At 41.8% G+C, this 12,144-nt stretch overlaps 1 protein-coding gene across 1 annotated transcript in view; it reads right to left on the bottom strand.

Annotated features, from left to right (window-relative positions):
• LOC124619977 (lipase 3-like) overlaps positions 1-12,144 on the bottom strand; it is a 114,073-nt gene that overhangs the window by 19,642 nt on the left and 82,287 nt on the right. The window contains exon 6 of the mRNA XM_047146640.1: positions 2,586-2,728. Coding sequence (XP_047002596.1) covers positions 2,586-2,728 — 143 coding nt within the window. The remainder of the gene's footprint in view (positions 1-2,585; positions 2,729-12,144) is intronic.

Below are 12,144 nucleotides of genomic sequence, written 5' to 3'. Positions count from 1 at the left end.
TCCAGTATCAAAGCATGTTGTTGTTATTGTGGTCTTCAGTCCTGAGACTGGTTTGATGCAGCTCTCCATGCTATTCTATCCTGTGTAAGCTTCTTCATCTCCCAGTACCTACTGCAACCTACATCCTTTTGAATCTGCTTAGTGTATTCATCTCTTGGTCTCCCTCCACGATTTTTACCTTCCATGCTGCCCTCCAATACTAAATTGGTGATCCCTCGATGCCTCAGAACATGTCCTACCAACCGATCCCTTCTTCTAGTCAAGTTATGCCACAAACTTCTCTTCTCCCCAATCCTATTCAATACCTCCTCATTAGTTATGTGATCTACCCATCTAATCTTCAGCATTCTTCTGTAGCACCACATCTCGAAAGCTTCTATTCTCTTCTTGTCCAAACTATTTATCGTCCATGTTTCACTTCCACACACGGCTACACTCCATACAAATACTTTCAGAAATGCCTTCCGGACACTTAAATCTATATTCGACGTTGACAAATTTCTCTTCTTCAGAAACGCCTTCCTTGCCATTGCCAGTCTACATTTTATATCCTCTCTACGTCGAGCATCATCAGTTATTTTGCTCCCCAAATAGCAAAACTCCTTTACTACTTTAAGTGTCTCTTTTCCCAATCTAATTCCCTTATCAAAGCATGAAGATTTATATTTGTTAAGGACGATTCGTACCTATCGGACGCCGTTTAGCACAGAACAGGAGCTAAAAGTCGGCCAGCGTTCTGGTGAATGACTAGGTACCGTGCCATATGATCGCAGTGATTCAGTAACCATCGATTCTGGTACCTCAAACGGCAATTCAAAGATCCGAATGACCCTTACTCCCAAGCGTGAAGGAGCCACTGTTACATTGCCGATATGGCCATCAGAGTGTCGAAATTTAAATGCCCTACGAGCAGTGGCGAGAGTTCTTTGACATGCAGCTTCATTGGTTGTCTGGACATAAATTGTGCTGCTTACAATGGATAGGTGTATCGCAACTAGATCCGAAGCAGATAAATGAACTTCGTCCCCCGAAAAACGCTCCATTTCAAACTGTTGGGTCTGGCATATTCGTTGTCAAACGTAAATTGGATCGTAGTCTTTCTGAAATTATGTGTGATGGCGATCTTTTCAGACAATAACACGCTCGAGCATCAGTGGTGTGAATACTTCCTCTTCCATGAGCGCCCGAGATCGGGACAAAACTTCCTGTCTAATGCAGACTACGTCTGAGCTACCCAAGCACGACGCACGACGCACGACTCCATCTGACAACACGACTCCTACCTCCAAACTTTTTCAGAGCTCTCCTACGAAACTTACAAGACTGGCACTGCTGGAAGAAATGATATTGCGGAAACATTGCTTAGCCACAGCCGGGAGTATGTTTCCAGATTGAATGCTTGGTTAGCTCAGTCGGTAGAGCACTTGCCCACGAAAATTAAAGGTCCTGAGTTCGAGTGTCGGTCCGGCACAGTTTCAATCTGCCAGTAAGTTTCATATTAGCGTAAACTCCCCTGAAGAGTTAAAATTTCATTCTGAAAACATCGCACAGGCTGTGGCCAATCCATGTATCCGCAATATCCTTTCTTCCACGAGTGCTGGACTTGAAATTTCGCAGGAGAGCTTCTGTGAAGTTTAGAAGGTAGGAGACGAGGTAACAGCGGATGTGAAGCTGTGAGGAGGGGTCGTGCGTCGTGCTTGGGCAGCTCAGTCGCCAGAGAACTTGTTCGCAAAAGGTAAACGTCCTGAGTTTGAGTCTCGGTCCGGCACACAGTTCTAATCTCCGAGTATGTTTCACATCAGCACACACTCCACTGCAGAGTGAAAATTTTATTCTACTCGTACTGTATTTGATTCCAAGGTGATGAAAATACATCTTATTATACTTTAGTTGTTGCAGATTATAATAATTTCTGACCAATATGCTCGGCTCTTCCCTATATGTCGTGAGGTAGCTTAGCTCACGACGCGCAAATAAACCAGACTATATTCACCCAGTATTGGAGAATAAGAGCACCTAGCAACTTCAAATAAACTCTACAGTAATTTCAAACCTCTCCAAATTTTTTTCTCGCTGATCCTGCCCCGTCCCTCTCCTATGAAATAACGGAAGGAAAAAAAATTTATCGGTTGTTACATTTTTTTGTTTATGCAGCAAAACTTCAGCATGAAGCCTGACGTTTTAATTTATTACTTTTTAAATACCAAATCTATTCGCAACACTTGCTGCAGACAGTACCCACATATACCACTGAATGCGCCGGCAAAGTTATATCACTGTACCACACATAGTTCAGGAGATGCGTCGTAATAAACATTGAGATATGGGGAGCAACTAGTGCAAATTACCCAAACTATATTCATTCACCGTTTGCTAATGAGAGCGCTTAGTGGTATCTGTGTATTAAATATAAAGTGAAACTGTTTTACACGAGGGAGTTCGACTCCTGAAATTATTAAGGGTTGGGGTTGCTGGTATGCTGGAGCTCCGAGCCCTGATGCATGCGGTGTGTCTAGTCGTCCTGTAAGGTCACACCTGAGTAGGTGGCGTAGCGCGCACTATGGAGAGAACCTGAAGCAGCGAACCTGGTAAGAGACGTATCTGTCGTTTTTGCCGACAAACACGGCTATGGGGGTGGAGACGTTCTGCAGGCGGTACTCCGGCGGCGCCTCGCGTCCGTAGCGCCGCAGATTTTCTTCGCGCCCCCAATCGTACGCTTGGAACTTCCCTGAAACGAAACGAACAGACAGCGGTCGCAATGAGGAGCGTCGTATTTCACCTGCACACTAAGCGTAAGGAACAATCACATCAATGTAAAGTCATTTTCGGTTCCCAAAAAACATGACTTAATTATTTTGGTAAGCAGTACACTACTGGACATTAAAATTGGAACACTAACGAAGGCGGCATGCACACAAACGCCCAACTGACATTATATACGTATACGACATTCTTAGATATAAAAATCATTAGCATTTCAGCCCCATCCCACATTATTTATCTATTTAGCGTAAGGAAATACAACCTGAACTAAAAACTTACATACATGAATCGCAAAATTTTGCAAAATAAGTAGAACTAAACTACTAAATATACGAATGAGTATCTAAATTTTCAGTCCATTCAAAAGCTGCATCTGTCACTTCATATAAATCTTCTAGATTTCCAGGGCAAGCTCGTCTGCTACACCTTGCAACAATGTGTTTGATGGTCTGATGCTCATTGCCACAACCACTTTGAGATGGTGAAGCGTTTCCCCATCGGTGGAGGCTTTCGTCACAGATACGATGGCTGGTACACATCCTATTAATTGTTTTCCAAGCACGTCGCGATAATTCCATACAGCTGGTCACGTGATACGTTTTATGAGGGTCTGATATTCCTCATGGGGAATATTGTTCCAGGTTTGCGACCACTTCCTACTCATGTTGAAATCCACTACATGTAGCGATTCTGACGATATTATAGGTGACTGCCTGGGCTTTAATGGGCTCATTTTAAGCGCAGTGCACTGGGAGCTGAGAAATTTTGATTAATTTTCCATATTCCTTGAGAAGTTGAAATTCAAGGTGAAAACCTTCAGCTGTCTTATTTTGCACAGTGCTACTTGTTCTGGTCATAGACCATTTCCAAGCTTAGCCCAAACGAGGAAATAAAAAAATAGAGCCTGTACAATTTGACAATAATGTTATTTATTTACTTAAACAGCGCCGTTACCGGTTTCGAACCGATAGGTTCATCTTCAGACGGCTAGTTCACATTTTACATTACATTTTGTATTTTGTTTCCGCACCTGACGAAATTTGGGTGATATAAACAAATTATTATTATTAAATGGAAGATGTTTCGGTTACTTACAATGAAGAATCCGCGCCATTACGTTCCAGTGCAGGTTGCTTATCATTTTGCAACACTGAAAACTGTATAATGCACTTCTTGTGTATATATATGCAGATAATGAAACGTACCAATCACACACTTACAAGTTTCATCAGATGGAGGTATGCATACAAAGATGGCGACATTACAATCATAACAATGCCAAAGACTTCCACTCCCAGACATATTTCCTTACGTACACATATGTGACAGTAGATATTTACAAGTTGCTAATGTTACGTTACTTACTATTTACACTGAAAGAGAACTGATGAAAATTAAGATAAACAAAAAAGCAGTCAGTTATAAAGCGTTACTGCAGTGATATTACGTAAATATTATGGTATACATTGAAACAAAAGTATATGATAAGGGTCAGACGTACATAAATAAATGTTACAACTATGCACATATTATGGCTTCAATTGAAAGCACAGTAAATGGGTTGGGATGGATGTGCATATATAAATATTACAAATATTACAAAAGTGAACGTTTTTATTTTTACTTTAAATTGGAAAGCAGGTGAATGAAATTTTGAAGAAAGGCTGCGTTGGCTAACTTCGTTTGTTCATTGAGGAGATTTTGTGGTGATTTGCTTTTATATACATATATTTCAACGAAATATCATCGATATGTGCTTTCTGAGCTGAAGGCCCACTCGTGTACCCTTGATGACTGCACAACAAAACGCTTTACACCTCACGTGGGCTCGTCAACACCGACATTGGACTGTCGATGACTGGAAACCTGTCTGACGAGTCTCACTTCCAATTGTATCGAGCGGATGGATGTGTACGGGTATGGAGACAATCTCATGTATCCATGGATCCTGCATGTCGGCAGGGGACTGTTTAAGCTTGTGTAAGCTCTGTACTGGTGTGGAGTGCTGAATTAATTTTTTTCTATAAATTCCTTTTTCTCGAAGGAAAGCGTTTGCTGCTTCTGTTTTCATTCCACTGTTTTTTTTTTAGGTTAGAGTCAGGTTACAGACAGAGAGTATTGAAAGAGATTAAAACAGAACAGTGACATAATGTCTGTAGCACTATCCAAAGAAACAAAATATGTGTGTTTCATCAGAACATTAGAGGACTGAAAAATAAGATAGATGAGCTTCTTGTATGCCTAGAAAATGTAGTAAATTCTGAAGGTATAGATGTTTTGTGTCTCTCTGAACACCATGTAACCGCAGGGATGGAGAAATTAAATTTAAACGATTACAGATAGCATTCATGTAGAGTCAACATGGAAAAAGGAGGAGTTGCTACTTATATAAAAACTGGACACAAAGTTAAAAATATTGAAACAAACAGTTTTTGTGTGGATCAGATCCTTGAAGCAAGTGCTTGTGGGTTGCTACTGTAATATACTTCTATAGCAATTGTAAAATCTACAGATCACCTCAAGGTAACTTTCAGCTATTCATGAAAAATCTTGAGGCATTATTGAGCTACCTGTCAGACAAAGAGAAGCATTTAGTGGTTTGTGGTGATTTTAATGTAGATTTCTTAAAAGATATGGATAGGAAAAATGAGCTAGAATCTTTGTTTGGTTGTTACAATCTAGTATCTGTTGTAAATTTTCCAACTCGAGGGCAGCATACGCAGTGCTCAGGCAGAAACAATTAATGTGTACCCAGTTGTTAAGGGGTTATCTGATCATGATGCACAGTTAATGAAAATAACACATATAGCACCTTAAGGATTCAGGCACGTTCATACAAGGCAGGGAGGCTTATTAATGTGAACAGGATACAGACCTTGAAATGCAGCCTAGAAGAGGTAGAATGGGATGAAGTATACACATAAAATGATGCTGATGCCAAATTCAATTCATTCCACCGTAAATTTGTCTCAATATTTGAGAGTTGCTTTCCTGAAACGTTATCCAAAAAAGCCATTGCTGCTTCTGTTTTCATTCCATTACTAAGGGAATTAAGATATCGTGTAAGAGGAAGAGGGAAATATATGGAAAGGTCGGAATAAGTCAGGATCCGACATTACTTGCTCACTACAAAAGATTCTATAATGTCTTAAGGAAAGTCATTAAGAAGTCGAGAAGCTTGTGTGTTCTGATAGAAATTAATAAGATTAAATCTATGTGGAATATTGTCAAATGGTAGACGGGGTAGGCTGACAGTGCACAGCATACCATAGCAAGAAAGCTAAATGATGATGTTATGAGTGACAATTCACAAGTTGCAAGTATTTTTAACAATCACTTTCTGAATGTAGCAGCAGAAATAGGGTTAAAGGTTTCAGGTGAAGAAGCAAAAAAATATGTTAAAAATGTCATTCCCCAGGACTTTAGGCCTTTAGAAATAGCATCAACATACCCCACTGAAATTAAGGGAACTATTAATATACTGAAAAACAAGAGCTCATGTGGTGTAGATGGAGGCTCTAACAGAATTTTGAAGTGTTGTTCTAATTTAATAAGTGGAGTCCTTAGTGATATATGTAATGCTTCGCTGGCACAAGGAATTTTTCCAGACAGATTGAAATACGCAATTGTCAAACCTCTTCATAAGAAAGGGACAAGAGTGACTTAAATAATTATAGACCAATCTCATTGCTGACTTCATTTTCTAAAACATTCGAAAAAGTTATGTATTCAAGAGTAGTCTCACACTTAAGTGAAAATAATTTACTCATACTCAGCATGTCACAGTTCGGATTCAAGAAGGGTTACTCGACTGAGAATGGTACTTACACATTTACCCATCAAATAGTACAAGCCCTAAATAATAAATTATCGCCGTGATCTCTTCAAGGCATTTGATATTGTGGATCATGTCACACTCTTAGAAAAACTCAGGTTCTATAGAATTGAAGGCTATACACACAGCTGGTTTGAATCATACTTAATGAACAGAAAGCAAAAAGTTGTGATGAATAGCACAGATAATGTTGGGAGGGTGGTAAATTCTAGTGAATGGGGAGTTATAACAAAGGGAGTAACACAGGGTTCAATTTCAGGTCCTCTGCTGTTCCTTATTCCTGTGAATGACCTCCCACTTAACGTTCAGCAAGCGGAACTAGTACTTTTTGCAGATGACATGAGTGTTATAATAAATCCCATTCCAGAAAAAGCAGCTGAAGATACTGTTTAGGATGTCTTTCAAAGAATTATTAAGTGGTTCTCAGAAAATGGACTCTCTTCTAATTTTGAAAAAAAACTCACTATATCCAGTTCTGTACACCGAATAGAGTCATACCGACAATTGATGTAGCATATGAACAGGACTCAGTTAACATGGTAGATTTCTCCAAATTTTTGGGTGTTTACATTGATGACGGCTTGAACTGGAAGAAGCATGTTACTGAGCTTCTCAAACAACTAAGTTCAGCTTCTTTCGCTCTTTGTATAATCGCTAGCCTTGGTAATAAACAGATCAGCATCCTAACGTACTTTGCATATTTCCACTCAATAATGTCTTATGGAATAGTTTTCTGGGGTAACTCACCACTTAGACATAAAGTATTGATTGCACAAGAGAGCAGTGAGAATAATTAGTGGTGTTCACCCAAGGACGTCATGTAGGCACCTTTTCAAGGAGTTAGGTTTTTAACTGCAACATCAGAGTACATATATTCGCTAATGAAATTCGTTACAAATAATCCATCTCAAAAAAAAAGATTGTACTTCTAAATGTAGTTGCATGTGTAGAACTAAAAATTTTAGTAATATTAATATTAGCACTATTCATGTCTGTATATATATCTTGTAATCTGACCTGTTCCTCATCATATCGATAAAATAATCGGGAAAATGATCTACGGAACATGACATAACTAAAAAAAAAACTACTAACTAAACTGTTGGTTCTGCAGCCGAGTCTAGCGAATCTGAAAAATTTGGGTGTCGTTTGCCAAGGTTAGGCAGTTAACTGCCAAGTTCATGTTTCTATTGCTAAGCCTGACTCCATCTTCTGCGGGTTTGTCACTCGTTTCTTTTCGCTATTCGCGGATCACTTTCTCGAGCACACAAAAGCATTTAAATTAGAGGCAAGAGTTCATCTCCTCGCCCGACCCCCTTCCTGATTTCATAAACATCTGGAATCTTCAGCATAAATTTCACTTTGTAGGTGGTGTCAGTAAGAGAAAGTGCGATAATGGTCCCTGTTTTTCTTTTTGTATAAATCAAATTGTTTGAGGAGCTATTATAATATTCTTATGCACTATATCGTTCTGATTGTTGGGCCCAAGAGTGTGATGACGGATTCAAGTCAAATACACAGTCACAAAAACGCGGAAAACATCCAACGCTTGGCATCTAAAATTGCCAAATTCTTTGTTGAAATAGTCTCCTGCACCGGCTAAAAATAAGTACTTGTGGCACCCAGTGCGCACTAGACTTCTTCGTGTCTTATTTTTCGTGAAGAACGGAGTGTAATCGTACAACTACGGTTTCTGAAACATCAGCGATAATGCACACAATAATTCACAATCTTGTAACGCCATATCATCAAACTGGGCGATGATTTTTGGCGATAATTTCAACTGTACGTTCCGACCACGCATCTGCGAATACGTTCACAGTCATTTAACAACTACTACACCATCTTCGATACCAGTGCAGCGTCTGCACGAATTTAATCTAGTTTGGTTGTGATACGTATACCAACCGAACTCTTAAAATTAAAATGTTCAGTACAAGTACGAAACTCGTTTTTCTCCAGCTTATGCGTCGCACGTGAGGTTAACAACCTAAGACGACCAACAACTAACATCTCCACACGCTGTCAACACAGTATTACCGTGGTTTGAAAAATATACCGGTCTTTCTCAGAAATCTGGCATACTTATTAAGCTACATTGGTGCGAAGTAAACTCGAAATGAATCGATGTTAAGACCGAAGGTAGTGGCCAGGAGGCTGTGTACCAAGTGTCCTTGGAATGCGGTGTTCTGCTTGATATGAAACTCGATTGACAGCACGCAGTATTTCGTGCAGTATCTAACACCATGTTACGGAGTAAAATCAGCGCCGGCATAACACTCGGGGACGACTGAGAAGAGAAGACTGTGAGAAGACGTCAGTCAATCGCACGCTGACCGACCTCCCTCCAGGACAACAAAGCGTCAGCAGCGGCCCCTGGGTGAAGACGACATACGCGCTGCGCCCGACTGGTGGCACAACACTTCGATAGCAGCTTCAACGTTCGCCACTTCGTTAGCCGACGCATCGTAGCCTCTTCACTAGCAATTTCTATGTGGCACAGTTAAGAGACCAGCAGTCACTGCAGTTCAATTGACATATTTTTGTTAGTTGTGGTCGCTAGGACCAGAAGTGTTCTGAAGAAGACAGGTTATTTTGTGTGTCGCCCTTTGCTTGCGACACATCTGTGTAATTGCACTTGTGAATGATCTTGTATAAAGGACTACAAGAATTCTCAGATCAAAGTTAAGTACAGGGTGTGGTAGATAAGTAATGAGACTCAGTCTAGAAAAACAAATTTATTGATCCAATTTGTACAAAACGTTAATATTCTTCAAAGTACTCGCCTTGGGCGTCGACACAACGTTGCCAGCGCGTTTTCCAAGCTTCATAGGCCCCACTGTAGTCCGTTTGAGTTATCCCAGTTAGTGCCTTCGTGACAGCACGTTGGATGTTCGGAATATCGTCGAAACGATGACCCTTCAGGCATCTTTTGACCTTCAGAAATAGGAAGAAATCAGAAGGACTCAAGTCAGGGCTGTATGGTGGCTGCAGCAAAACTTCAACTCCAATTCGGGTCAAGTAGGAGGTCACGAGGAACGCTGTGTGCGCCGGAGCGTTGTCGTGGTGGAGACGCCAGCGTTGAGCAAGGTCCTGTCACTTCCATTTGACGGCTCTGTGCAATCGCTGAAGGACTTCTTTGTAGAATTCGGCATTGACAGTCTTCCCCTGAGGGACAAACTCTTTGTGAATTAACCCCCGCTTGTCGAAAAACACAATCAGCATTGTCTTGATGCGGGACTTCGACATTCTTGCTTTCTTCGGCCGCGGGGATGCCGGTGTGAGCCACTCCGAGCTCTGGGCTTTCGTCTCCGGGTCGTACTGGAATGTCCACGATTCGTCGCCTGTTACTACGTTGTTTAAAAAGTGTGGATTATTTTCCAAATCATTCAACATCTCACGGCAAACGTCCACTCGTTGTTGCTTTTGTTCGGCGGTGAGCACTCGGGGAACCAATTTTGCGCAAACTTTCCTCATCATCAAATCTTGTGTAACAATTTGGTCAACCGTAAATTTATTCACGGGGACCTCATCGGCGATCATTTTGAGACTTAAACGACGGTCGGAGTCCAGGAGTTCTTTCACTTTGGCCACCGTTTCATCCACACGACTCGTTGAAGGGCGTCCAGATCGTTCCATGTCTTCAACGGATTCCCTCCCGTTTTTAAATTCATTAAACCACCAGAACACTTGAGCTCTTGATAGGGAGTCTTCTTTGTGGGCCTCCGTAATCATAGCAAAAGTTTCCGAAGCACTTTTGCCCAAGCGAAAGCAAAATTTGATTGCATATCGCTGTTCTATCGAGCGATCCATCTTCAGCGTTTTCACAAGTGTCACGGGCACACAAACAACGTAATACGCGAAGCTCGACCCTCACTGCACCAGAGCTCCGACGCGACTGCGAACCGGTTCTATTGTTAGCTCAGATCCCCCACGACGTGACGTACAGGTGGAAACCGCCCTACGAGCGACTGGGGCGCCGCGCGGCGGCCAGTCTCATTACTTATCTACCACACCCTGTATTTGTACTTGTCTTTTTCTAATAAAACTAATTAATTCGGGTTGTTTGACTGCTTGCCTAGCGAACCGTGTATGCAGGATTCCTAGACACAACACACCATACAGCTTATACACAGAAAGACCGACTGAATTACGGGACTTATGTTTCGCTACAAATCACCGAAATTGCAGATACTGGCGTTTGTGATCGCAAGACCAAAAATTAACTAAAATCGCTCAAAACTGACATCTGGAACGGATTTGATACTTGTGAGACTCTATACCGGTTACGTAAAAGACCTTGCTCCTCCATAGCGGCCTATAATGATGATAAGAATCTGCTGAATAATGGAACAAAATTTTATGCTCACGAATTATAACGGTTTGGGAAAGAAAAACCTCCTTTATAAATATGAACATGAATTTCGCAGACAGAAATATTGCGAAACTCAACGCGCTCTGCTAATCCATTAGGACCAGAGTGCCATACACAACGGCGCTTGGATCTGTACTGAAGAGCCAAAGAAACTAGTACACCTGCGTAATATCGTGTAGGGCCCCCGCGAGCACGCAGAAATGCCGCAACACGACGTGGCATGGACTCGACTAATGTCTGAAGCAGGGCTGGAGGGAACTGGCACCATGAATCCTGCACGGCTGTCCATAAATCAGTAAGAATACGAGTGGGTGCAGATCTCTTCTGAACAGCACTGTGCAAGGCATCCCAGATATGCTCAATAATGTTCATGTCTGGGAAGTAACTCAGAAGAGAGTTCCTGAAGAAGTAACTATCTAGCAATTCTAAACGTGTAGGGTGTCGAATTGTCCTGCTGGAATTTCCCAAGTTCAAATGGTTCAAATGGCTCTGAGCACAATGAGACTTAACATCTGAGGTCATCACTCCCCTAGATCTTAGAACTACTTAAACCTAACTAACCTAAGGACATCACACATATCCATGCCCGAGGCAGGATTCGAACCTGTGACCGTAGCGATCGCGCGGTGTCCAAGTTCATCGGAATGGATGCAGGTGATCAGACAGGATGCTTACGTACGTGTCACCTTTCAGAGTCGTATCTGGACGCATCAGGGGTCCCATATCACTCTAACAGCACATGCCCTACACCATTACATAGCCTCCAGTAGCTTGAACAGTCCCCTGCTGACATGTAACGCCCATGAGTTCTTGAGGTTGTCTCTATACCCCTACACGTCCTTCCCGTCGACACGATTTGGAATGAGACTCTTCCGACCAGGCGACATCATCATCAACAGTACAATGTCGGTGTTGACGGGCCCAGGCGAGACGTAAAACTTCGAGTCGTGCAGCCATCAAAAGTACATGAGTGGATCTTCGGCTCCCAAAGCCAATATCGATGATGTTTCGCTGAATGGTTCGCATGCTGACACTTGTTGATGGCCCAGCACTGAAATCTGTAGCAGTTTGCGGAAGGGTTGCACTTGTGTCACGCTGAACGATTCTCTTCAGTCTTCGTTGGTCCAGTACTACCAGCATCTTTTTCCAGCAGCAGAGATGTCGGAGATTT

This window comes from Schistocerca americana, chromosome 6 (assembly GCF_021461395.2).
Source record: "Schistocerca americana isolate TAMUIC-IGC-003095 chromosome 6, iqSchAmer2.1, whole genome shotgun sequence".
Lineage (NCBI taxonomy): Eukaryota > Metazoa > Arthropoda > Insecta > Orthoptera > Acrididae > Schistocerca > Schistocerca americana.
Note: the sequence above shows the minus strand (reverse complement) of the source record. Positions and strands in the feature narration are given on the sequence as shown.